The sequence below is a fragment of the Cervus canadensis genome, chromosome 4 (assembly GCF_019320065.1).
Source record: "Cervus canadensis isolate Bull #8, Minnesota chromosome 4, ASM1932006v1, whole genome shotgun sequence".
Classification (NCBI taxonomy): domain Eukaryota; kingdom Metazoa; phylum Chordata; class Mammalia; order Artiodactyla; family Cervidae; genus Cervus; species Cervus canadensis.
The window spans coordinates 98,455,311-98,483,239 of record NC_057389.1 but is presented as its reverse complement, the minus strand read 5'-3'; the positions used below and the strand labels follow the sequence as shown (position 1 = coordinate 98,483,239).

General features: G+C 46.0%; 1 protein-coding gene across 3 annotated transcripts in view; it reads right to left on the bottom strand.

Moving 5' to 3' along the window:
• Positions 1-506: 506 nt before the first annotated feature.
• SNAP47 (synaptosome associated protein 47) overlaps positions 507-27,929 on the bottom strand; it is a 67,212-nt gene continuing 39,789 nt past the window's right edge. For all 3 annotated transcript variants that reach the window (XM_043467062.1, XM_043467063.1, XM_043467064.1), the window contains exons 4-5: positions 22,806-22,930; positions 507-4,069 (exon numbers count right to left, since the gene is read on the bottom strand). In XM_043467062.1, the coding sequence (XP_043322997.1) occupies positions 3,923-4,069; positions 22,806-22,930 (272 nt within the window). In that variant the 3' untranslated portion in view covers positions 507-3,922. The remainder of the gene's footprint in view (positions 4,070-22,805; positions 22,931-27,929) is intronic.

The window sequence follows — 27,929 nt, the reverse complement described above, 5'->3', positions numbered from 1 at the left end:
AGGTCCTGATCCAAACACCGGTGGTGATGACAACGGGCTCAGCATGCCTTTCCTGCCACTCTCCAGGGGGTCTACTCACCTGGTAGGATCCACTTGGCTCCAGCCATCACGACACTTACCACCTAGGCCGCCTGAGGATGGCAGGAGAGATCCCAGCTGACCTGCTCGTCTCCTTCCCTTGGTACTGCTTCTAGGAGCGTCTCAACAGCTGTCCCCCCTCGTGGCCTTCCCATGTCTAAAACATGGAGGCAGAGCCAGTGCACCATAATTTGAGGGAGCAGTGGGAGGTGGAATTAGTTCCCCTGGGGTGCTATTCCCCTGGGGTAGGAATTACTCCCCTGGGATAAGTGTGTCGTGGGAGCCAGCGCCTGGTTTTATAGAGTTCTTGGCAATTTTGCTTCAGCCTTGGTGACTAACCATTTGGCAGATGGATTTTCTGCTACGGGAAGGTGTTAAGGTTAGAAAATTAGTTCTGGGGTCAAGGTTTAAAAAAAAATAGCATAAAATGGTCTTTGATGGCTTTTTATTATTATTATTTTTAAAACACTCTTAAGTCTCCACATCAATTTAGCTATTCATGGGCGAGAAAGGGCTCAGAGAATAGATCTCTAACAGTACAATGTCTTCTGTACCACACACCTTCATGCTCAGGGTATCTGGTGATGGATAGAGAGAGGGTGAGGCCCACAGAGCGCAGGGCTTGTTCCTGGCAGGGGATCACCGGCAGAGTCCTGGCCCCCGCTTTCCAGAGGCCTGTTAGCAGCCGAGGTGTCTATGGGCCTGATGCCAGGGGAGTTATCTATTTTCAGGATAAGCAGAGGCTGGCTGGCTGCTGGAGACTGAGCTGGGGACCTCTGACCAGTGCCCACCTGTATTCAGAAGAGCATCACGAGTGGCACAGATTCGTGCTCATTTCAGCTGCTCAGGGCTCTCCAGAGCTGGATGCAGAGAGCAGGTCTGACGGCGGGAGGGCACTGCTCACTAGAGACACCTGGGTGATGCATGCACCCTCAGACGTTCTGACTCCAGGCCTGGGCTCAGTGTGTGTTGTGTGCATGTCTGTCTGTCTTCTCTGAGTCCCGGGCATGAGCCCGGTGCGTGGCCATGGTGAGAACCACGTACTCTTGCCCAGGGGACACATCTTTGAGGGATGCCATGAGAAGCTACGGTATCTGGGTGCAGCCTACCCACCTGCACTTGCCCGTACCCAGGGCACACGTGCTAAAGCGCTTCAGTCGTGTCCAACTCTGTGCGACCCCAGGGACTGCGGCCCACCAGGCTCCTCCCTCCATGAGATTCTCCAGGCAAGAACACTGGGGTGGGTTGCCATGCCCTTCTCCAGGGGATCCTCCCAATTAAGGGATCAAACCCGTCTCTCCTAAGTCTCCTGCACTGGCAGGCAGGTTCTTTACCACTAGCGCCACCTGGGAAGCCCACCCCCAGGGCACAGGCTGCCTTTCCTCAAGTGTTCCTCCAAGTTCCATGGGGATGTGATCCAGCGGCTGCTGCCTCTAGGCATGGACTCTCAATAACTGTCCTTGCTGACACACCTTCACGTCTGCTATGTTCTCCCTGACCTCCCTGGTATTATGCATAAGAAAGGGTGGCATGGGGCTGAGACCCCATGGAATGGGCATGAGCTCTGAGCTCATCCATCACTTGATGCACAGGAAAGGTCAAGAGCAACTCTTGGTATGAGAGACCTTGAGAGAACAGGCCCACTTCTCATTTTGGAGGTTAGTAAGTAAAAACCAACTAAGACAAACAGAGACTAGGAATATAATTTACCAAACTGAATAAAGAAAAGAACTGAAAGACCCTTATGACCATTACTTTCTAGAAATGCTACTTTCCATGTCTTTTTGGAATGACACAAGGCTGGGCATCCCTAGGTGTCACAAAATCCATGCCCACTGGGAGTCTCAGACCTAATGTGGAAATGGGGTCTCCGTAGACATCATCAAGGTAAAAAGATCTTGAGGTGAGATGACCCTGGATTAGGCTGGGTCCTCATAAGAGGGAGGCCAGGGAGATCTGAGACACAGAAAAAGATCTTGAGGTGAGATGACCTTGGATTGGGATTGGTCCTCATAAGAGAGAGGCCAGGGAGATCTGAGACAGAAGTGTGGGGAGATGGCCACAAGACAGCGGAGGCAGAGATCCTGGTGATGTGGCCACAAGCCCAGGGCCACCTGGAGGCACTGCTGACTTGAAATGGCACAAACGATCCTCTCCTAGAGACACCAGGATCGCAGACCGCCCACACCTCAGTCCTGAATTTGTGGCCTCCAAACGTGCATTCCTCCTGCTGTAGGCCCCCTGTTTGTGGTACTTTGTTAGGGCAGCCCCAGAAAACGAACACTGTATCTGTGACTTCGTTCCTGAAACCATCCAGGACTCAGCACGCACGGGGAGTGGGGCAGCAGGGCCGCACAGGGCTTGCAGGCAGCATCCCTGGAGGGCTGCAGCAACAGCTTCAAAGTAACATCCGTACAAGGCCTAAGGGAGCTTCTCGGGCAACGCTCCTTGGGCTGTTATCTCAAAGCAGCCTGGACGTGGCCTGTTGTGAGCATGGGAGGATGTCACCCACTTCTCTACTTTCCCCTCATCTTCCCATGAGGGGTTCCCAGGCACACACTGTGCTGAGTCTCTCAGCCGTGTCTGACTCTGTGCGACCCCATGGACTGCAGCCCGCCAGGCTCCTCTGTCCATGGGGATTCTCCAGGCAAGAACACTGGGGTGGGTTGCCATGCCCTCCTCCAGGGGATCTTCTCAACCCAGGGACTGAATCCAGGTCTCCCACATTGCACGTGGCTTCTTTACTGTGTGAGCCCCCGGGAACGCACTAAGACACCCCAAACCAAGCAAACAGGCATCAATGCATAGCTTCAAACAACATTCTAATCCGATCCCCCCTCGGGATGGGGAATACGTGTAAATCTATGGCTGATTCATATCAATGTATGACAAAACCCACTGAAATGTTGTGAAGTAATTAGCCTCCAACTAATAAAAAAAAAAAAAAAAAAAAAACAACATTCTAAAACTAGCATTTCTGTCTCTGGATAGTAACGGGGCAGAAAATCAAAAACTAACACCATTTAAAACAGGTGCAATCTGTGCTGTTTTCACGTTTGACTGAGAACTGAGCAGTAAGAATATCTCAGGTGTCTAAGGATGATCTCGATGTGTACCAGCTGTTCTCTCAGCTTCTGTTAGAACTTACAGTGTAACCAAAAAGAGACTGACCTGTCCATCAGAGAAAAACGGAACCAGGTGAAGGCAGTGGGGTCTGTGCTGAGCAGGCCGTGCAGCAGAGGCAGGCTCAGGACTGAATGTGGTTCTGGAGGAGAGATTTTCCTGACAAAGGATATGCCTGCAGTGTTCAAACAGGCGGAAGTTTAGAAATAAGTAGGTTTCTCTCATAGACACATAAATCATCCTTTTCATGGTTATCAAGAACAGAGACAGGATGAAAATACAGCTAGCTGTGCAGTGGAGACCCGGACTGAGGCCATGCAAAGTGGTCCCTGAGGCCGGGGTCCAGCTCACCCTCAGAATGGAGACAGCTTGCTGCCGTGGCCACCTCACAGGGCTCAGCCTGTGTTTGAATGTGTGTGTGCTCCTGACTCCCCAGGCAGCCTGAGAGGGCCATGTGGGTAGGCAGCTCACCGCATCTGCAGGCAGAACTCCTCCCATGCACTTTCGGCTCCCTACAAAGGAATCCCTTGGTGGCAGCTACGATCACCCCAGGCAGCTTCCTCGGCAGCCCTTCATCCTGAGCAGCTGTGCACCTCCCGGGACAGGGCACCTGGAATGACTTCCCAGGGTCTTCATCTCAAAGGAAGCATGCAGGATCTGAGAAAACGTACTCAGAAGTGACTCTCATCAAAAGCAGTCATCTCTGTGCTTTCCTGCTCTCCTAAGTCAGTTTCCTCATTCGCCGATTATGCTTGTCGATGGTTAGGGTGGCCCGGTCCACAGCCGCAGTGATTCCATCCAAGGCCTCATCCTGTCTCTCCAGCTCTGACTCGGTGTCTAAGGCAAGACCTTTGAGCTTCCTCAGGATCTGCAAGGGAAGCACAAGTGATAGGAGAGGCTGCCTTTTCTCATGCTCTCAAAAACAGATGATATATCTTTCCATTACTTTCATAATACTTCAGAAAATTTCTAAGTTAATGGGGATAATGAACACTCTGAGCACAGAGTCAGAGCCTCCAGCTCTGACCCTGACTTTGGGTCTCAGCTCTGCCATTTTCTGGCACTGACCTTCAGCGAGGTAGAGCTGTCGGGAGATGATGCATCTGCTGTCTGGCCCTGCTCCAGGCCATAAACAAGGAGACTGACCACACAGCCCGAGGAGATACATCCCTGAGGCACTGCTGTTTCCAACCCATGCTTTTTCCGCTGACCGCCTTGCTGAGATTGTTACCACATCCACGTGGAATTCCTGCAAACAGTAGTGGCACGGGGCAGAACCAGGAATCTGGAGGCTACAACTCAGACCTGAGTTCCAGCTCTCACCTAATCACTGTTTCATTTACCTTTCTGCATCCAAGTGCCTAACTGCAGACTGAAGTTGGAAAAACAAAGTTTAAAAAGAAAGGCAACCCCTTTTCTATGTCTGTGTGCTTGATATATTTCACACACATATACAAAAGGCAGAATGAAACAGCAGAAATAACCAGAGGTGATATAGCAGGTACACACCATAACCCCCGGGCCTGCTCAGAAACGCCGGGAGACGGCCCTGTAAGCGCAGGCCCCGGCATCCTCTAGGGAGGCAAAGGAGGCGCCAGCGAGCGCAGACACACGGAGGACACACAGAAACGCCATGAGCGCGCAGTGATGCCACAGGCCAGGGCGCTGCCCACAGTGCGGAGGGCTGCTCCAGCTCCCAGGCCGAGGGCATTGACCAGGCTGGACGGCAGCTCCTTGCCCCCATTTCTGGGACTCACGTCATACGTCATATAGTTTTATACACTAGTTGACAGCAACACTGTATCACAATGCACCGTGAAATGTACTTTAATTATATACCTACTGAACCGGGCTTTAAAAATGTAATGTCTTTGACAACAAAAAGGAATGACTTTGAGAGAAATCTTAATGACCAACTACTTGGAATAAATATTAATACTGTTCCTCTTTTAGAGAAAGGTTCAGGAAAAGGAAGGAACTGCACAATCTGAATTAAGATGAGACCTTGGTGCCCAGTTTACTAACTCCCAATGGATCAACCTGCCTATGGATCCATTCAAAGTCCTTTATCACAGGAGGATGGATTTGACGATGAACAGCCGAACAGCCCGGGTGAGCACCAAAGGAGGAACGCAAATGCAATCCTACTGATAACATATCACACTCCAGACTGAAATCCACTCCCTCAACAGGTCCCACCCAGAGACACGGGCAAGAAAGCTCTGGGTTCCATAGGTGGCCTGGAATCATCCTGAGTAGCGCTACTGCCTGGGACAGGAGGCCACACCTCAAGAAGAGCAAACTGCACCCACGTGGTGTCTCAGAAGGCATAGTAGTACCTGTGAGGTCACACGAATCAAAAAGGAATGCCTGACCGACCACCTGGCCCACCACCCACTGCCTGGGAGAACTCCTCCGTCTGATTAACAAGAAACAGAATAGGCAGGGAGATGGTCAGGAGGATAATAAGATCAACTCCTTCCCTAAGAACGGTGGGGCTCAAATGAGATCACAAATGTGAACAAGCTGTGAAAACTATAAAGCGCTATGTAAGGTGCCGCCGCCAAGTCTTAGAACGCTCAGACTGAAGGAGCCCAGCAACACACCCCCGCTTTTGGAGGGGAATGTGGAGATGAGGCCCGCTGACATCATCTGAAGTTATACGCAAGTTATGACAGAAGCAGGATTGACCCCATCTCTCTTCAAACAAAGCATCATCCCAGGGATCTTCGTCATGAGAAAGAAGAATAAATCCTGATCCAAGTTAGCAGTCTCAGACACTACCTTTTTGCGCCCTCTGGGAGCTGGTGGAAACTCCATCAGTTGAGTCACTTGAAAAACTGGACAGAGCTCTGGAAAGTATACTGTGGGGTCAGTCAGCTCTGGAGGGGATGGGCTAGATGACCTAATACAGGAGGTCTTTTCCATCTCTCATTTCTATGATCTCATATGGCTGAGGCCCAGACAGCATAATAAAAAAGTTGCCACTCACCACTAAGTTAGGCAGGTCCTTCCATGCTGTTCTCTCTGGTCACCTGCTCCTTCCTCATTGCCTCCATTTCAGTGCGACCATAAGGCCATTCTGCCAGAAACCTGCACAGAACATCCCCTTTGTTTCACACCTGCATCCTATCTGACACCTCTGAGGAGGTCCCTCTCCTACACTGAGCGACTAGGCCACACAGACCCTGTGACTCTTTGCAACCTCTACATCCTTGTCAATCACATCAAAATGTGGCCTAGTTTATTTTCAACTGAACTGTTTTTCAGGACTACCGTGTTCTAAACTGTAAACAACCACTGTTTGCACATGCACTGATGGCAGGAGATGGGCTTTCAGCAAGGGAGCCAGATGTTCCCTTCAGTGCAGATAGTCAACTGATTCCTTCTGCTCTGATATCAACAGTGCACACGGAAACCAGGACACAGAACTTAGAGGAGATACTCAAAGTCCTCCAAAACCCAAATCCAAATTAGTGCCTGTTGGACAAGCACTGCTGATGATATCGCTTTCTCATCCCAACAGGCAAACACTCTCAGAGGAAGGTAAAACTGGGGATTAGAGTGCGTGTGTGTGTGTATGCGTGTGAGCCCCGCTGGGTCTCACTCTGTGCAGTCCTTTGGACTCTAGCCCGCCAGGCTCCTCTGTCCACGGGATTCTCCAGGCACGAATACTGGAGTGGGCGACCATTCCTCTTCCAGGGGGTCTTCCCAACTGAGAGACTGAACCAGCACTGCAGGCAGATTCTTTACTGCAGAACCACTGGGGAAGCCACACAGATAGATGACCTATATGTATGTTTGTGTGTTTATATAAATGGCTTTGTTTTCTGTGTTCTCATTCCCCAGTTATCTGAAATAAGAACAGAATTTAGGGGACCCCTGCAACATGCCCTAACTATTCTCTGTTACTCCTCAATCTAAGTCTGTTTCACAGATGAAGCTGAGATGGGTGGGTGACTTGCTCGACTTCCTGGGGTCTTGCTCCTACTGTGGCCCTGACAACCGCTGCATGGACGAGATGTCACGGCCACGACTCAGAGATGGTACCACTGAGACACTGAAAGAATGGCAACAGGGCTCTCGCCAGGGACAGGCGGTCGATTCACATATCCTAGAACCTGTGCCAGCTCTTAGAGCCCCGAGTGACTATGGAAAGATAGCCAATTAGGGAGAGCCATACTCGAAATTTCAGGTTTTTTAATAAAAAGTAAATAATATAATTAATTTAATAATATATTTTATTTAAATCAAATAACCCAAAACATTATCATTTAAACATGTGAGTAGGGGCTCAGTTGTCTCCAACTCTGCAATCCCAAGGACTGTAGCCAACCAGACTTTACTGTCCATGGAATTTTCACGGCAAGAATACTGGAGTGGATTACCATTTCCTTCTCCAGGGGATCTTCCCAACCTAGAGATCGAACCCGTGTCCTTGGCGTCTCCTGCAATTGGCAGGTGGATTCTTTACCACTAGCACCACCTGAGAAGCCCCCCATTTAAACATGAAGTCAATAAACATTAATGAGAGACTTTATATTCCTTTTTTAATGAAGTTCTCACAAGCTACTTGCGAGAACTTGGACCAGCTGCTTTTTAAGTGCTCAGTACCCACACATGGCCAGTGGTTACTGCGCCAGGTAGCACAGGACCATATCGCCAGGCGATAGCACTCTCACCAAGGACCACTTTGTGTGATGGATCCTGTGTGTCCTACACTCCCATGGCCATCTTTCTCTAGAGGATGAATCAACTGCCTCTTTTCCAAAATGAAACAGTGGCAAAAGCAAGAACACCTATATTCTTGAGTCTCTGCTTCATAAACACAGTAGTAAAAGGCACATACAACTTATTTTGTGAACAGGAGGAACAGCTGACATGCCTACAAAGGTTGAGCATTTTACTGAGTGTATGAGTCCAAATAAAGGCTGGTTCCTGTTGAATTTCATTTGGAAAAAGTTTCACTGAGATGGTCTTAAAAGTAGTACTCGTTCTATGCAGCCAGTTGAGACCCTTGGTTGGTCTGCCAAAACTGCACTCGAAATTAATTAATACTGCAAAAACACAAGTGAGATCTTTATAGCTACTAAGTCTGCAAAGAAAATTACTGAGTAAACCTTCAAACTACTAGTACCTCTGGAATATTGGTTCAGTGTCTTTTTCCTTTAAGAAAGGGATTGAAGTAATTAAATGGCATCGTGTGCATTCCATATAACATGGGATGGAAAGAATGGAGAATATGAAGTCTGGCCAAACCTTAAAAACAGTTGTTACTTCTGTGGCCCAGGATGACAAGCTGTCTAGTCATCAATGCATGATGTTGCCAGCCTCTAGAATATCAACGGGGCTCTCAGACGAACCTTCACTGGGCTCTGACTCAAAGACCAGGGTCAAAATGGACTCATCCCCAAGTCTCTGCTCCACTAATAAATAAACCCAGCAGCCAGCCATCGTCCAGCTACATTTGTACCTACACAGAAAGTATGTGATTAATAGTACACTGAGTTTAGGGAAAACCTTGATAAATTCCCAAGAAATATATAGTGCACATAAGTACAAGTTAAGACAAAATAGCATGTATGCCAGTATATCTGGGAGTGGCATCTTGGGAAATAACCACAGAAACGCTCAATGCTCTTCAGCTCAGGGGTCACAGGCGCTCAACAAAGCCAGAGCAGGAGGCTTGGTTCCCCACAGGCAGGATGCTGGCCTCACTCACGAGCCTCAGTAACCAGGAAGTGGGAGAGCCGAGATGACTCAGGCGGGAAGCGGGAGGCACCACATGGTCCCCAGGACAGAGCAGAAGTTTCTGTCTTCTCTGGAAGAGGAAGACCTTCTGCTTGGCCACATGCTACAGTGACCTCCATCTCTGCAACGTCACAGAGATCCTTGAGCTTCCTAACCATTTTCACTTTGTTTATAAAAAAGAAAATAAATCCTGGAAAAATGGCTCACCCAGTAGAGGAAGTTCCCTTACCAAAACAGATGCATGCTCACACCAGCCACCAAGGTGTGAAAGCCTGAGAACCAGAGGTCCAAGCTTTGCTGGAAGTAGAGCCTCCAAGCGGTCCTGGAACATGCAGGCTGTGCTTTCACTGTGTAAGGACATGGCCTTAGTGTTTCTACAAAGTCTGTAATATGCTAGTTGTTGCCTCCTTACAGTCTGAGAAAGGAAGTGTCTTGTTCACCCTCACAATGAAACTCCAGGGTTTAGACTATTAGTATATTTAAGTACCTAAAATGAGTAGGAGAAGGAATGGCAACCCACTCCAGTATTCTTGCCTGGGAATCCATAGGCAGAGGAGCCTGGTGGCCTACAGTCCATGGGGTGAGGGCGTGTCACAACAAAGAAGTCGGAAATGGCTTAGCGACTGAACAACAAAACAAACAGTTTAATATTAGCTAGACTGTCTGCCTTGATCTTGTTATTAAACTGACCCACTGAAAAACTGAATTTTCTTGCAGTAAGAAACTAGCAACCATTTAAGAATAGAGCTGGGATAAATCAAGCTGTCTGCAGTTCTACCATTTGGGACTATTAACATGCTGTAGAGAAGGCAAAGAGGGAAAAATTGGCTCCCTCTCAACCAAAGCTCTCGAGGCTGTACAGAATATTCTAGGCTACAATCTGTCACATTCAGCACTCACAGGCCACCCCTGTACCCCGTCCTGTCCTCTCTGCATTCCCTGAGGTCCTGAGGGTGATCTGTGATGCACAGGGGCAGGAAAGGGCTCTCTTTGAAGAAGCACCCCTCTTCACAACCCCCTCTCTGCACAGAGGGTGGAGGAGTTGAGCATAAACCTGCGTTACACACCAGGGCTGTGTCTGTACAACAAGACTTTGAGAGCTGAGTCCTCAGGGATCTGTTAGTCCTCACTTGCAGTCGGCTGAATAGCACAGTTACAGACACCCGCTATGGCCCACAGCGAAGATGGCCCTGCTAGCTCACGGTCTGGGCAAGGAAAGCACCTCCCAGGACTACAGAGAAGTCCTGGGAACCAAGCTGCTATCAGACTGTAAACAGAGCTTCCCATGATGAGAACCACGTTTTTAAGAGAGGAATGGAATCCCTACCAAGTGAAATGCTCAATAAACTGAAGGTTCATCTTACATTAGGAAGTAAATGCCTCAGTGGGGACTTCTCAGGATATGAAATAAAGAGAAAATGCATCAGTTTGGAAGTTCTTCAGAGCTGATTGGGTCACAAACATTTGGGGCCCCACTGGTAAATCTGTTTAGAACAGAATTCTGCTCCATATAGTACCAGCCTCACCTTTACCTCAAACCCAGCAAACCTCAAGGAGGGACCCTGTTTTGTAAAATGTGATAGTAGCACTTTTTCTGGGAAATGTGCAGCCTGCTGAAGGCCACACGGCTCACTTGGCAAAGGCACTTACTGGCCATGAGAAGCTATGTTTCCAACAGTTAGTCCCCAGCCGTATATGCTACAGATGGGATGGACAGACGTACGCTGCCCAAGGCCACGAAGCTTCCCCAATACTGTGTCCATGTATTCAGTCCAATTTTACATTTAAATACTGCATAAAACCAACTTTGTAGCCTGAACCAAAAACCACCTAATACTAGTTAACTATTTTTTATAAGTTAAAAAAGATGCTGGTAATGGATGAAATATCCCAGCAGAAAATCAATAAGGAAATGAAAGACTTGAACACCATCGGCATCCAACAGATGTACAGAGCATACTCCACCCGAATCAGTGGAGCCCACAGTCTCCTCAAGTGCACACAGAACATCCCCCAGGAGAGACGATATGGCAGGCCTCAAAACAAGCCTCGGACGTAAGACTGAAGTAACAGAGAGTACCTTCACAGTGGAACGAAACAAGAACTCTGGAAAAATAAAGAAACCTCACAAATATGTAGAAATTCAACACTCTTAAACAACCAATGGGTCCAACGGGGAAATTAGTAAACTCTCTAAGATAAATGAAAATAAAACCACAGCATTCTAAAACAGTGGCAAACTGAACCCAAGTATAATCTACCTCAGAAGGCAAGCGTGGCTCAGACTTGGAAAATCAACTCACGCAATATACCACATTGTGAGAACAAACAGAAAAAACACACATAATCAACTCAACTGATGGAGAAACAGCAATGACAAAACCCAACATCCTTTCATGATAAAAACCTCAGAAAAGCAGGACTAAAAGACAGCTCCCTTCTATGATAAAAGAAACTTAACCTATCCTTCTGAAACTATTCCAAAAAACTGCAGAGGAAGAAACACTTCAAAAAGAAAAAAAAAAAAAGAAGAAAATACTTCCAAACTAATTCTATGAGGCAGGCGGATTCTTTACCGCTGAGCCACTGAGGAAGTCCCCCCTTCACTGTTGGTGGGGATGTAAACTGGTATAGCCATTATGGAGAACAGTTTGGAGGCTCCTTAAAAAACTAAAAGCAGAGATACTATATGATCTGGCAATCCCACTCCTGAGCACATACCTGGAGAACAATCAAAATTCTAAAAGATACATTTCTAAAATTGTTAGTTCTAGCTCTGTGGAAAATGCCATTGGTAATTTGATAGGGATTGCATTGAATCTGTAGATTGCTTTGGAAAGCATAGTCATTTTGACAGTATTGATTCTGCTAATGCAAGAACATGGAATCATCTCTCCATCTACGTGTGTGGTCTGGTTCCTTCCACCAGCGCCTTACAGTTCTCTGCATGCAGGTCTTTGTCTCCTTGGTTACTGCTAGGTATTTTATTCCTTTTGTTGCAGTGGTGTTGCAGGATTGTTTCCTTAATTTCTCTTTCTGATTTTTCACTGTTGGTATATAGGAACACAAGGCATTTCTATGTGTTAATTTTATCTTATGACTTTACTAAATTCACTGATTAGCTTTAGTAATTTTCTGGTGGTATCTTTAGGGTTTTCTATGTGTAGTATAACATCATCTGAAAACAGTAAGAGTTTTACTTCTTTTCCAATCTGGATTCCTTTTATTTCTTTTTCTTCTCTGATTGCCATAGCCAGGCCTTCTAAAACCATGTTGAATAACAGTGGCAAGAGTGGGCATTCATATGACCCAGCAGTCCCACTACTGGGCATATACCCTGAGAAAACCACAATTCAGAAAGACACATGGACCCCAGTGTTCATTATAGCACTATTTACAATAGCCAGGGCATGGAAGCAACCTAGATGTTCACTGATAGATAAAGATGTTGTGGTAACACAGTGCCATATTTAAAACAGAGATCCAATAAGGACCTACTATACTATACCGTGATCTGCTCAGTATCACGTGGCAGCATGGATGGGAGGGGAGTTTGGGGGAGAAGAGATACATGCACATGTGTGTCTGAGTCCCCTCACTGTTCACCTGAGTATCGCCACACTGTTAGCTGGCTACAACCCAATACAAAATAAAGGGTTTTTTAAAGTTGTACATATACATAATAGAACATTACTCAGCTATTAAAAGGAATGAATTTGAGTCCGCTGAACTGAGGTGGATGAACTTAGAGCCTATTATACAAAGTGAAGTCAGTCAGAAAAAGACAAATATTGTATATTAACACATATATATGGAATCTAGGAAAATGGTACTGATGAGCCTATCTACAGGGCAGGAATAGATATGCAGATGTAGAGAAAGGATGTGAGGACACAGCGGGGGAAGGAGAGAGTTGGAAGAATTGAGAGTAGCACTGAAATATATACATTACCATGCATAAAACAGATTACTAGTAGGAAGTTGCTATACAACACGGGGAGTTCAGTCCAGTGTTCTGTGACTACCTAGAAGGAAGGGGTTCTGGGATAGGGTGGCAGGAGGGCGGCTCGACAGGAAGGGGATATACGTATACTTACGCCTGATTCATGCTGTTGTATGGCAGAAACCAATACAACATGGTAAGGCAATCATCCTCCAATTAAAAATAAATAAAAGATACATGTACCCCAATGTTCACTGCAGCATTATTTACAATAGCCAGGACACAGAAGCAACCTAAATGTCCGCTGACAGAGAACTGAATAAAGAAGAGGTGGAACACACACACACACACACACACAGATACACACACACACACAGATACACACACAAAGGAATATTACTCAGCCACTGAAAAGAATGAAATAATGCCATATACAGCAACATGAATGAACCTGGAGCTTACTTTACCAAGTAAAGTCAAACAAAGAAAGACAAACATCTTTCTTTGATATTTCATATGATATTGCTTATATGCAGTGGTGGTTGTTCAGTTGCTCAGTCGTGTCTGACTCTTTGCGACCCCGCGGACTGCAGCATGCCAGGCTTCCCTGTCCTTTACCATCTCCTTAAGCTTGCTCAGACTCATGTCCATTGAGTCAGTGATGCCATCCAACCAACTCATCTTCTGTCATTCCCTTCTCTTCCTGCCTTCAATCTTTCCCAGCATCAAGGTTTCTCTAATAAGTCAGCTTTTTCCATCGGGTGGCCAAAGTATTGGAATTTCAGCTTCAGCATCAGTCCTTCCAATGAATATTCAGGATTGATTTCCTTTAGGATTGACTAGCTTGATCTCCTTGCAATCCAAGGGACTCTCAAGAGTCTTCTCCAACACCACAGTTTAAAAGCATCAATTCTTCAGCACTTAGCCTTCTTTATGGTCCAACTCTCACATTCATACATTACACAGCTTTGACTATATGGACCTTTGTTGGCAAAATAATGCCTCTGCTTTTTAATATGCTGTCTAGGTTTGTCATAGCTTTTCTTCCAAGGAGCAAGTGTCTTTTAATTTCATGGCTGCAGTCACCATCTGCAGTGATTTTGGAGCCCAAGAAAATAAAGTGTGTCACAATTTCCACTGTTTGCCACAAAGTGACGGGACCAGATGCCATGATCTTCGTTTTTTGAATGTTGAGTTTCAGGCCAGCTTTTTCACTCCCTTCTTTCACCTTCATCAAGAGGCTGTTTAGTTCCTCTTTGCTTTCTGTCATTAAGGGTAGTGTCATCTGCATATATGAGGTTATTGGTATTTCTCCCGGCAATCTTGATTCCAGATTGTGCTTTATCCAGTCCGGCATCTCTCATGATGCATTCGGCATATAAGTTAAATAAGCAGGGTGACAATATACAGCCTTGACGTATTCATTTCCCTATTTTGAACTAGTCTGTTGTTCCATTTCCAGTTTTAACTGTTGCTTCTTGAACTGCATACAGGTTTTGCAGGAAAGGTGACCTGGTATTCCCATCTCTTTAAGAATTTTCCATGTGGAAAATTATATGTAGAACCCCCCTCAAAAAATGATACAAATGAACTTATAAACAAAACAGAAATAAGCACAGACTTAGACAATGAACTTGTGGTTACCAGGGGAGAAGGGTCAGGGGGAGGGAGAGACTGGAAGTTTGGGGCTGACATGTACACACTACTATATTTTCAAATAGATAATCAACAAGGACCTACTATATAGCACAGGGAACTCTGCTCAGTATTCTGTAATAAGGTGAATAGGTAGCAAATTTGAAAAAGAATAGATACATGTATAACAATCACTTTGCCATACACTTAAGACAAACCACAGTTAATTATGCTTCAATATGAAATAAAAATTTTAAAAAGTAGGAGGTATGACATGAAGATATGACAGACGGCAATCATGATGAAATACAAATGGAGTATAATATAGGAGATAAATGAAATATTGAGAACATATGTGATGACTAGAAAGAGAAGAGCCTGTAATAAAGTAAAAACTTAGAGACATTTTTAAAAAGGCGCTTATGAAAAATTCAGCGAACAGGAAACTCAATAGGGAAGGACTGAAAGCGTCTGCAGATCAGGAAAGACAAGAACGCCTGCTTTCACCACTGCTACCCAGGACTGCCACGCACTGAAGTCCTAGACAGAGCAAGCAGGCAAGAAGCAGCAGCAGCAGAAGGCATCCAAACTGAGGAGGAAGAAGTGAAACTACCTCTACTGTCACACGTAACTAGGAACCTGTGCTAGCGCTCATTTGGTTCGACTCTCTGTGATCCCATGGCCTGCAGCCCGCCAGGCTCCTCTGTCCCTGGACCTTTACAGGCAAGAACACTGGAGTGGGTTGCCATTTTCTACTCCAGGGGATACTCCCAGCCCACACTTCTCGCATCTCTTGCCTTGACAGGCAGATTCTGTACCACTTCACCACCTGGGAAGCCCCATTTTCATATGACATGATCCTGTACATAGAATATCTCAAAGAATGCACAAGAGAGCTAGAAGAACTCATTAACAAGTTTAGCAAAGTTACAGGATCAACACACAAACATCAGGTGTGTTTCTATACAGCAGCAATGAAGAATCTGAAAAAGAAATTAATAACCCCTACAAGGAAATAATATGGCAGCTAATTAAAAAGCTAAACATAAAACTATTCTACAACCAAGCAATTCTACTCTAAAGTATATGTACAAAAGAACGAAAGCAGAGACTCAGACACTTGTGCATGAATGTGCATGGCAGCAGTATTCACAATGGTCAAAAGCTGGAAATAATCTAAGTGTCCATCAGTGACGAAGAGATAAACAAAGCATGTTTTATCCATACAATAGAAGATCATTCACCTGTCAAAAGGAGAGAAGTACTGATTTATGCTACAAGATGCATCAGCCTTGACAACAGTAAGCTAAGTGAAGAAAGCCAGAAACAAAAGGGTTACAGTACTTACAGGAGGTCCCTGGGCTGTGCGCAGCAGCTCAGTCATGTCTGACTCTGTGACCCTATAGACTGTAGCCCAGCAGGCTCCTCTGTCATGGGACTTCCCAAGCAAGAACATGGAGTGGGTTGCCATTTCCTACTCCAGGGGATCTTCCCGACCCAGGGATTGAACCCGCATCTCCTGCATTGGCAAGTGGATTCTTTACCACTGCACCACTTGGAAAGCCCATTGGAGGGTCCTAGAATAGGCAAATTCATAGAGATAGACAGAAGATTAGACATTACCAGGAACTGGAGAGAGGTGAAATGTGGAGTTACAGTTTCACTATAACAGATTCTGTTGGGGTGATAAGAGAGCTCTAGAAATGAAACCATCAGTGGTGATGGTTGGGAAACATTTTTGAATGTAATTAATACTATTTATATAGTTAAAATAGATGGGAAAAAAGTTTTTTAATAGTTAAAATGACAAAATTTTATTCTACATATTCTACCACAATAAAAAAACACGGTTATAATATATATAACCTTCCACAGCCAGGTACTCAATAACAATATAATCTAACACTTGATTTTAAGACTTGAGGTTCATTCAAAAGCTGACCAAGAACACAGGAAATCATGTTCTGAAGGGTGAACAAGTCATCCTCCAAAATGGAATGCCTGAGCATCTGTTTCTTGCCCCTTGGCACTCTACTTTCTACACCACCAAGCAGCTGCTCTAGAATTTGTTCACTGAGATGCTGGTACATTCTGGAATCACAAAAACTTAAGAGTTCCTTATCTGGCAGCTTCTTCCCTATCCACAGTTCCCAGGGGTAGTAGAAAGTACAGAATACCACCCCAAGATTCATGCACGTGCGCATCTGGACCCAAAGGACAGGTGCCGCCCCCATGCGGCTCAGGTTTACACCACAGCCTCCACGTGGAGGAGGCCCAGTGCGCCCACACAGCTTTCCCGCCAACTGCAGAGGATGCGCAGCCGCACACTTGGACTGGCCCTCGTTCTGAGCAGTCACTGTCACAGGCAACGAGGGCCTCTGCTAGTGGCGACCACGTCCCACATGGCGGGAATCCCGAAGGCTGCCATGGAGGAGAGCCGGCTGTCCCAGGCAGTTACAGGGGCACCAGTGAACCACAGCAAAAGCAGGCTGGGCTAGGGAGTGGGGGCGCCACGTGTCTGTCTGTCTAAGCAGTGCTCATGGACATTGGAAATAAAAGCAAAACTAAACAAATGGGACCTAATGAAACTTAAAAGCTTTTGCACAACAAAGGAAACTATAAGCAAGGTGAAAAGACAGCCCTCAGATTGGGAGAAAATAATAGCAAATGAAGAAACAGACAAAGGATTAATCTCAAAAATATACAAGCAACTCCTGTAGCTCAATTCCAGAAAAACAAATGACCCAATCAAAACATGGGCCAAAGAACTAAACAGACATTTCTCCAAAGAAGACATACAGATGGCTAACAAACACATGAAAAGATGCTCAACATCACTCATTATCAGAGAAATGCAAATCAAAACCACAACGAGATACCATTACACACCAGTCAGGATGGCTGCCATCCAAAAGTCTACAAGCAATAAATGCTGGAGAGGGTGTGGAGAAAAGGGAACCCTCTTACACTGTTGGTGGGAATGCAAACTAGTACAGCCGCTATGGAGAACAGTGTGGAGATTCTTAAAAAACTGGAAATAGAACTGCCATATGACCCAGCAATCCCACTGCTGGGCATACACACCGAGGAAACCAGATCTGAAAGAGACACGTGCACCCCAATGTTCATCGCAGCACTGTTTACAATAGCCAGGACATGGAAGCAACCTAGATGTCCACTGGCAGATGAATGGATAAGGAAGCTGTGGTACATACACACCATGGAATATTACTCAGCCGTTAAAAAGAATTCATTTGAATCAGTTCTAATGAGATGGATGAAACTGGAGCCCATTATATAGAGTGAAGTAAGCCAGAAAGATAAAGACCATTACAGTATACTAATGCATATATATGGAATTTAAAAAGATGGTAATGATACCCTATATGCAAAACAGAAAAAGAGACACAGATGTACAGAATAGACTTTTAGACTCTGTGGGAGAAGGCGAGGGTGGGATGTTCTGAGAGAACAGCATTGAAACAAGTATACTATCAAGGGTGAAACAGATCACCAGCCCAGGTTGGATACATGAGGCAAGTGCTCAGGGCTGGTGCACTGGGAAGATCCAGAGTGATGGGATGGGGAGGGAGGCGGGAGGGGGAACACATGTAAATCCATGGCTGATTCATGTCAATGTATGGCAAAAACCACTACAATATTGTAAAGTAATTAGCCTCCAACTAACAAAAATAAATGCGGCGGGGGGGGAGGGGGGGAAGCAGTGCTCATGGTTACCAGTGACCCAGCTAACCGACAGAGCAGACAGGAAAATCAGGAATGAATATTTAGAAGTAAGGCGTGGTGTTTTTCTGTAACTGAGCTTTCCTTTCATTGTGGCAGATCCTGCAGTAGATGCTAGGTATTGGAATACACCACAAGTCAGTTCCTTTGCTTTTCAGAAGTGGAGACTGGGGCCAGGGGAGCGAAGCAGGCTTCCCAGGACCACAGAGACAACAGGCAGGGCTGGGACCAGTGCCAGGATGCCAGGTTCCTAAGCCAGGGCTCATTCTAGGCCATATGACCTTTCATTGAAATGTCCCCTGTATGTGGACAACAAAAGTTACTAGGTACCTTTTCCTCTTCTAATGGTTTAACATTTAGAAATGACATGGGATATGAAGTCAGAAACATGTATTAGTAATTCACAGTTAGAGTGACATATATTTAAATAAACGGCCTACTTCGTTTCTAATATTCAGACTGGTATCAAAGCCATAAATAAAAATACTAACCTTCTAACTGTGCCCCATAATTAACAAATGAAATGAACTGTCTGAAAAAGATTCAGAAGACAGCAGAGGATGATAACAAGAGAACCTGAGGAGAATGAGTAAAAACCTGAAATTATCTCATCTCTCCTTATTTAAAAATCTTCACTGATTCCAAAGTACTTCTAGGACAAAATCCAGACTCCTTTGAGTGGACATGTCCAGCTCCCTGTCCCCAGACCCCTCCACAGAGCCCCCTCCAACAAAGGTGTTGGCACACCCTCCCAGCACTGGTCAGTGGTCCTACAGCTGGTGGAAAGTATGACCGCTGCCCTTCTACTTTTGAAGGCCTACCAGTTTAGCCATTCCCACCTCCATCCTAAGAAGTATCAGTTCTAGAATGTGCATTTCTGAGGTGTGGTTTAGTCTACTGCCACAGCTGATGAGAAGCACCATGGATCATCACCCCTCACTCATTATCTCATGACTTTGTCCTGACAATTATTCTAGGAAACCCAGATGTGTTGTCTTCTCCAAATAAACAAGTAATACACTGAAGCCAGGGCTATACTATCCCACTAATTCAGACATTTATTTTAGGCTAAAGATCAGTTATGCAAGAAATGAAAGATTCTTTTTTTTCCTGATTAGGAAAGGAGACATGAATTGGGACAAATTTAAATAACTGGGGAAAAAAAGTACAAGGAAAAAGACCAGAATGGTGGAGTTACTGAAGACGAAATGTATTTTATCATTTCTACAAAAAAGAAGAAAAAAGAAAAATAAGATTATCTTGTAATAAACCATAATGGAAAACAATGTGAAAGAGAATATAGACACACACAACATACAGAAAGAGAAAGAGAGAAAAGGACATTAATTTCTTAAGATAGTTAGCAAGGAGAGAGCCATAGCATCCTTTCTGGCCTTGAATTATTTCAGGAACGATCCAGTCAATTACCAGTGCAGATACATGTGGAACTTGGCTCAGCTAATCAACGCAGACAAAAGGCCCGGCCCTCACTCATCTCCCCGGCACAGGCATCCGCAGGACTGCCTTTTCAATAAACTCTTCTCCTCATGCCAGCTGACGAGCTAAGTTTTCCAGTAAACCAACTTTCTGACTGAACTGAATGAATCACCTCCATTTTTAATTTTTGTGTTTTGCACTTATTGTTTATAAAGATACCACATGCAGCAGGCAGGCTAAATGCCCAAATATAATCAAACAGAAAGTTCAAAACTATGACCTAAAATCTTGCCATGATCCCGCACTCTGTGCAACCCTTTTTATTGGAAATGATGAAAGTATCCAGGGCAAGTCTTCCTTCATTGCTGTTATGCGGCCGGGGATGCTGAAGAGCCTGATAAACCGTTAAGACCAGACCCGAGTCGGCTTTTCATTCCGATTCCGTCTTTGGTGAAAGATGGAGGAAGGGTGAAAAAACAACACAGGAGATTAAGAAGTTATGAAGAAACCTTAGATAAAATTGCTATGTCCTGAGGACAGAACCATGCCGTTTTTGTCTTATCACTTCCAAATGCTGTATCAAACACATGGGAGCCACAGATTTAGTAACGAAAGAGCAGTAGTTCTGAGGCAGGAAAGGTTAGCACATCAGACGCTGGAAATGATTCACGGGATTCTGCCAAACCCCTCTGAGGGACTCTGATTCCTCTCCCAGCCTCCTCCACCACGTGCCCTCCCACAGCGGATGGTGGAGAGCCACAGCTACGCGGCAGATGGGGCCCAACTGTAGCCCACATGCCGCTGCAGAGGCCCAGCACAGAGGGAGCCGGCACAGTGCGCTGAGCACGGCTGCTCCCTGAGGAAGTCACGGCGCGTCTTCTCTCTAGCACCCCGACTGCAGTTTAAGTCACCAAATCCATTTCCACGTAATGACTCTAATAGCATCTGCAGCAGAAACCACAGATGAATGGAGGGAGATTTTCTTGCATTTTCATTTTCCCTAGAAATTTAACTCATTCCTACCTATGCCTGAACTTCAGCTACACAGCTCAAAATTCTTCTCTAAATATGAAACATGTGTTTTACCTCAAAAAGACAACCTCGTATGAAACTACGTTCTCCCTGCAGGGAAGGAGAATGAGACAGCTAACTAGCACAAAGTCCTGCCCCTCCTGTGGGTAGGTCCTGCCAGCCCAGCCGCTCAGGGATCACCACGTCCTCTGCCCCAAAGCCAGCATCCTGATTCATGACGATGGCATCTGCTGTTCCCAGCACGGACGCCACAGGGCTCACTGAGACTTGTTGATGACAGTCAGGACCAACCACATAGACACAAGCTTTCATGGGGAAGAATGGTGATCCCAGTGGTTACTGAGGAATCTTATTCTACTCTTAGCTGTTCATGCATTCATTCTGATCTCTCCCATTCTGTCTATCTAGATTTTAGGGGAAGAATACATTGGACATGACAGTAGAAATTGTTTATTTGAAATTGGAAGGACCCTCTCAAACTACATGGCCACCAGTAGAATTAACAGATAAGATTCTTACATTTCCCATGAAAAAGCCATGTTCTTGCTCCAGTCTCAACACAACTGTGGGACACAGAAGAGCTCATCTCAGCCACAGACATCTTCACTGGAGGGTGAGAAGGGACCCAGATCGTACCACTTCGAGGCCTATATGTACTCTCATTCACTTTCACGAGAACAGGTTAAGTTTGCCTTCATAGTACAAAGCTTTCTCAAGTCGCAAGACAGACAAGATCTGCAGTGTTCTGGAGTCAATAAGCCTATCAAAAGAAGGGATTAGTAAGCTGCAAAATTTGCTAGTTGCAGCTAGAAAGCAGCATGTCTATGTGTCGTTACTAAAAGTGATTAAGTTAGATCAGAAGGAATAAGTGACAAATGACGTATGTTTAAAATACCCCATTGTAAAAGACAAACACTTTTTCCCCCAAAAGGAAAAAGCTGAGCTTAAAGGAGTCTATGCCTATGTAGACACATAGAATAAAATTATTTAAAAACAGGTTTAAAAGACATACAGTCTTATATGCTTTGATGAAATTTGTGGGGTGCCACCAACAAAATAGTCTCTCTAAAATGAAGCCTGAATCTGATGGAGCCTCTAGAGCTACAAACTGACCTACAGGAGTACCAAGGCAGAAAGTAGACAGCTCACCATCTGCTGGGAGGTGGGAAAACCAAGTAAGTAATATCTTGCAAGTTGAAAAATTTTGACAGAGAAACAATTCAGCTTTTTCATCAAATAAACTGCAAAGGAAGAAGAAGAGATGACAGAGGAAAGTTGTGAATTAAAGGCACTTCACTAAATGCAACACAGGGGTCTTATGAGGATCCCAATCGGAACAAACATGTGACACATTTTTCTAAATGAGGGAACTAAGGGAAAACTGAGCACTGGCTTGATGTCTGATGGCACCAAGGAATCTACCTTTTACTTTTTTAAGGTGAGTATGGTATTGTGCTAATTTTTTAAAATAGTTCTTTCTTTTAAAGCTACTGAAACATTTATGAATGAAATGACACATGTCTAGGTATTTGCTATATAGTTATTAAAAAAGGAGAAAGAAAAGGCCACTGTGTTGTCCAGCATTAACATAGGAAGGTAAATTGAAAGTATTTCTATCAAATATTGTTCAAATTTCAATTTCCTGGAAAAACAGTGGCAAGCCTTCTCAAGGACCAGCGTTCAGCACTTGAGGGCAAGTGTCCTCGACTATACACGCCCAGGGAGTGCACACACACAGGTGCTGCACATGTGTGCACACACCACACACGCACACACGTACACATACAAAGCCTATGTGTGCACACACACACACACACGAGGCAAGACCACTGTGTGTGCACAGGAATGCTATGTGTATCTGCATGCCACAAAACACAAGGAATCAGAATGGGCAATGCCTTTATTCTTTCTCAAGCCACAGGGAGCTGAGTAAATCAGGTGGATATCCCAACATTTCCGTGTAGGCGAGAGGCAAGCATAAATCAGTGGAAAGTTGTTTTTAGGCAAGAAAGACAAGTAAGTTGCCTGCAGGGGAGGATATAACACTATGAATGCACATTACCTGTCCCAGCTCCTGGGTGTCTTCCTCAGAAATGACTGGCTCGGTTGTCTGCAGCTGAAGTGGCCTCCCTTCCTGGCTCCCTGAGGAGGACTCACACTGCATGGCTTGGTCCATCAGTCCAGATGCTGAAATACAAAGTCAGAGTGGTATTTTCCAGAAGGTGTGAACAACACAAGCGCATTCAGAATTTTAGAAAAAGTGGTGTTTAAGACCATCAGAGCTCTTTAGGTTGACAGAGTGTTTTCACAGCCTTCTATGGGTGTAGAGCCTCTGGGCTTGCCGGAGCACTAAGTGTGGTGAACTCACTTGGCTGAGCCTCTGCTTAGTTGACTGAATGTGGAACCTGCCTGAGCCTTGCCTTCAATCCCAACCCAGAGCTGCTTCCTTACCTGACACTGACCCGAGTGTACAACACGGTAAATACTCGGGATCTTGTTCTATAACTGGCTTTGAGAAGAAAGATCTTTTATCCAGGAGTGGATGTTATTTAGTCACTAAGTTGTGTCCAACCCTTTTGTGACCCCATGGACCAGGTAGCCCACCAGGCTCCTCTGTCCATGGGATTTCCCAGACAAGAACACTGGAGTGGGTTGCCATTTCCTTCTCCGGTTTATTAATCCCGGTCTGAGAACCAGCATCTGGATTCCAGGACCAACTCCTCTGAGCAGCAAAGGCACAGATGTGACACACCACTTCATTCCGAGGACCCTCAGGGCAGTAAGCAGCGCTGCCTTCTGGCAGAGTGGCCTAGAGCAGCTGATAAGTGCATTGTTAGGAAAGGAAATTCACCTTGGGGTCAAGTTCGTGCTGGGCCTGAGGAATAGGAACACAGCTGGTAACTCTAGGGTATGCTAACTGCACAAGTCCCTCCTCCCAGGGGAGAGAACAGCACCTCCAACAGGTACACAAATACCCCCTTATTCTTATCTGTTAAATAATTTCTTACACACTAACACTCTCTGAAATTCCCTAACTGAGCAGAGAAGACATGAGGATGAGAGCATGTTTCTTGAGATACCAGAGAGGAAGTCTCGGTCAGATAGAGTGAGCTCAGGCACCAGCTGATGCAAAGTAAAACCTGCATGGGGGCAAGGGCAGGGGTTCCACACTGCAGACCTGAGCACTCCCCAGAGCCGTCTCCTCTGGGAAGGAGGGCCTATGAGAGACTGCCCGCCTTTTAACTACGCACACCTGTGAGAACTGCAACCAGCACAGCACTGCTACACTGTCACATACACCTGGGGAGTCTGACGGGGTTTCACAACACGGAAACCACGGTACACACCACGCACGCCGCTGTGCTTTTCTGTTCTTTATATGAAAGCTGCTAGCAATCAACCAAATTGATCTCACAACCCGAGTTCTACGATCTCCAAGGTGCCACTACTCCATCATCCTAAGGGCTTACTGAGAACTTTCCATAGCCTATAACTCACTGTTGGTTGGTCTTACAAGACCTAAATGTCACTAAGATGTTACCTAATAAAAAGCACTTTTCTAACACATTAGCAACAGAACACCATCAGAGCTAAGCTGGACAACAGAGGACGTGTTCTACTAATTATCATCAGCCTAAAGGAAAAGCTAACTAACGTACACGACCTTAAAATGTTACCAGTGGTAACAAAGATGGCCAAGTGCACTTCTTTTGTCTATGTTACCAGTGGTTCTCTGGCCTAATGGGTGAAGGTGAACGCCTCAGTCAGCCTATACCCTTCTCCCCAGTCTGCTGCCTGACCCTGCAGACCCCTGTTCCTGCCACCCTACCCCCTGCCCCCCACACACCCCACTGCACATGTCATGCAGAGAGATGTGCCCCAGCCCACGTCTGCAGACGTGTTCTCCACTCAGCCCTTTCATCTCAGCAATTGTCCCGCATCTGTCCTGGTACCATTCAGCTTACGCAGTGACGGTGACTTGCTTGGCACTGCGCTGCTACTCCTCTCAGCATCTCTGGGAACGAGGGTCTCCCCGGCCAGCTTCCCTGGGAGCGAGGCCCACATCTAGTCCACACTTGCGCACTGTGCCCAGCGCTGGGCTCCCTCACTGTTACTACAGCTGTTTGACAGCCAGAAACACACCGCTTTTAAATCTTTAACAAACGGGACTGAACAACCAGAAAATCACAACCGAGGACTTTTCTTCCTGGAATGTGCTAATCAGAGATGTTTCTCACAATGACCTGTGGCCTCACCAGGGTCCTGCCTGGTACAAAACTCGGCCGCCCTCAGAACTGTGTGCTGAGACCTGGGGTGCTGACTCAGTTACTTAATGCTCTGAAATATCTTCTGAAAAAAATTAATTTGATGCAGTATAAGATGGTTTTTGTCTCAGAAGTCAACAACATTAATAGTTAAACAAAATAACCACAAATTGTTCAAGCAATGTGAGAACTTACAGATGATCCCACTTTCTAAGGACAAGGAGGCATCAAGGGGAGCCCTGAGCAAGGACTGGGCTGGCAGGGGCAGCGCTGGGACACAAAAGTCACCTTTTGCATCAGACACAGACTGGTCACCTCACCGCAAGTTCGGAGCAGACACCACCAGGGCCTGCTGTGCGAGCAGAAAAACTGCTTCAAGTCTGTCTAGTCACGAGCAAATCCTTCTCCCTGTCCTTGGGCCCCAAATGCCCCACTGATAACACAGGAAAATGCCTACTCTATCCAGCACCTTATATAACTGGAGTGGGAAGCCCTTTCAGAAAAAAGCACAAAATGCCCCATGTCCTCAATGTAACAGGAGGTATGAGAGACAGAAAGCTGAAACGGAGAGAGAGAGCAGTCTCAACTAATTACAGTTTTTAAAAAACTTACTTCGCAAATTTACAAAATTATATGGTATACAGCTTGGACCTGTGGGTCCTTGGAAGGGATCAAGGGGTTGAGGGTCAAGCAGTTCTCTGAGGGTCGGTAGATAGTCAGGGGTCACCACGTCCTAATAACCACACGGGGCCTGTTTGCAGTCAGGGCAGTGCTCATGTCCTAGTGACCACATGCAGGGCTCTGTCGGTGGTCAGCCTGACAGCCGTGGCCCAGGGACCACATGGAGTCTGCTGGCGGTAGGCACGGTGCTGTGTCCCAGGGTCAGAACTTCACTGCTTCAAAAGACGGTCCTACATTAATGACCCTGTGCAGAGACTTCAATGCCTCAGAAGTTTACCTACCATTTTACAGAGATGCATGTGCTAAGCAAGATTTCTACAGGGTCAGTGAATGGGAAACCAGTCTTCTTAAATTAGATGGTCAGAGGAGGCCCCCTCAGAAGGCAACAGTTAGCAAACAGTGAAAACAAAACTCAGTACCAAAAAACTCCTTAAAAATGCTATGCACGGACCATGGTCTTATGCTAAGAGCTCTGTGATCTTCCTCCCCAAACCCACCACCCCAGTGGATCATGAGACAACATGAGACAAGGTCCAGCTTGGGAAAAGGCTACAAAGCCTAACCACTATCAAGATCATCAAAACAAGGGGAGTCTGAGAATCCGTAATAGTCAAGATGAGTCCAAGATGAGACTCCGAAATATCATCTGGGATCCTGGCTAGGATTCTGGGACAGTAAAACTTAAGGAAATCTGGATAAAACATGGAGTTTATTGAATAAAGATGTATAGATAGGTTCATTAGTTGTGACAACGAACAATACTGATGTAAGCTGACGTGAACAGGGGAGACTGGGCGTAGGAGACACGGGAGTACTCCTCACAACTTTTCCTCGAGTCTGAAACTATTCTAAAATTTAAAAGATTATTTTAAAGATACTGTGCAGGCAAACAGCAATTTGCAACTGCTCTTTCTTAAGGTGGAATCTTCCCACCTGCATCATTTCCAGCCCTTGAAGCCCAGGAGACTCTCCTCCTCCCCCAGTCCCAGCCTGGCCACCCAGGCCCTCAATCTGTCTACACTATACATTACAACAAAGGTCTCTGGAAAGTTCTTCTGGACTCTGGTTCTTAGCAAACATTGGTCCACCGTTACTAGATCGCCACCTTCTGGCCACACATTTTACTAAAATAGGTCACTGAGGAGAGAAATACGTTTCTGAGATGTCAAAGTCAGGGTTTCTATCTCCACTGTCTCTGCTGTTTCCCATACAGAAAAGTAAAAACATAGGTGCTGACAGATGCAACAACAAGAAAGCTCACAGTGAGAGGTAAGTTCTCATTACTGGGCTTGACAGGACCACCGTGAAGTTCCAAGCAAACAAGATATCCTCTTGTTTACTGAACTCAGCATGCTGGCTTCTTCCAAACGTAACTCCTCATCACCTGCATTCCTCCAAATCCACAGCTGTAAGGTACACGTGCCTTGCTGGGCCAGGCAGCTTCACAAGGGGAGGATGGCACTTCATGCTCAGTCCAGACTCAGACACACTGTAGGGATCCCACCCAGAAGCTAAAGTTAGCACTGAAATGAAAACCAATCTGTCACGGTGGATGTGGCTCAGCTCATTCCATATATATACAGTCCGTTACTGGGATGGGTGAGGCCATAGTCCCCAGTTATTCAATCCAACCCTAATCTAACTGTTGCTGGGAAGGTGTTTGTAGATGCGGTGAAAGCTCTCAATAAGTTAACTTTAGGGGAGGGGGTCTATGCTAGACAATCTGGTGGGCCTGGTTCAATCAGCTGACAAACCTTAAAGGTATAATATCTGCAGCTTCCCTGAGAAGAAAGGCATTCAGCCTCTGCTCAGCAGCCTCAGTTTGTGAGCAAGAGGTCCATTTTCCCCTTCCAGATGGGCGGCCCTGCACATCTGCACTGCTTAGCTTCCAGCAGTCTGATCACCGCGGCAGAGGCCCTGGGGCTCACTCCCTGCTCCTCTCTAGCCCCACCTGCCACCTGCATGCTTCGAGTCAGAGCTTATCATCCCATCCTCCTCGGGGTCTGCCCTCCACGACAGCGAGGCCCAGCAAGCTTGCACTCTTCTCACTTGCACAGCATGACCTTCTGTGCCACACAAGACATGTTCCCATCTGCCACCTCATCTGTAACCTTCTGTGCCGTGTTCTCTCTCTGAAACCACCGTGCCTAACAAGACCCACACATCGAATGTGGGAGAGCCCCATGAGAAGGAGGGTTTTCAGGACTACAGGAACCTGGCATCATACCTGGTGTAGATGG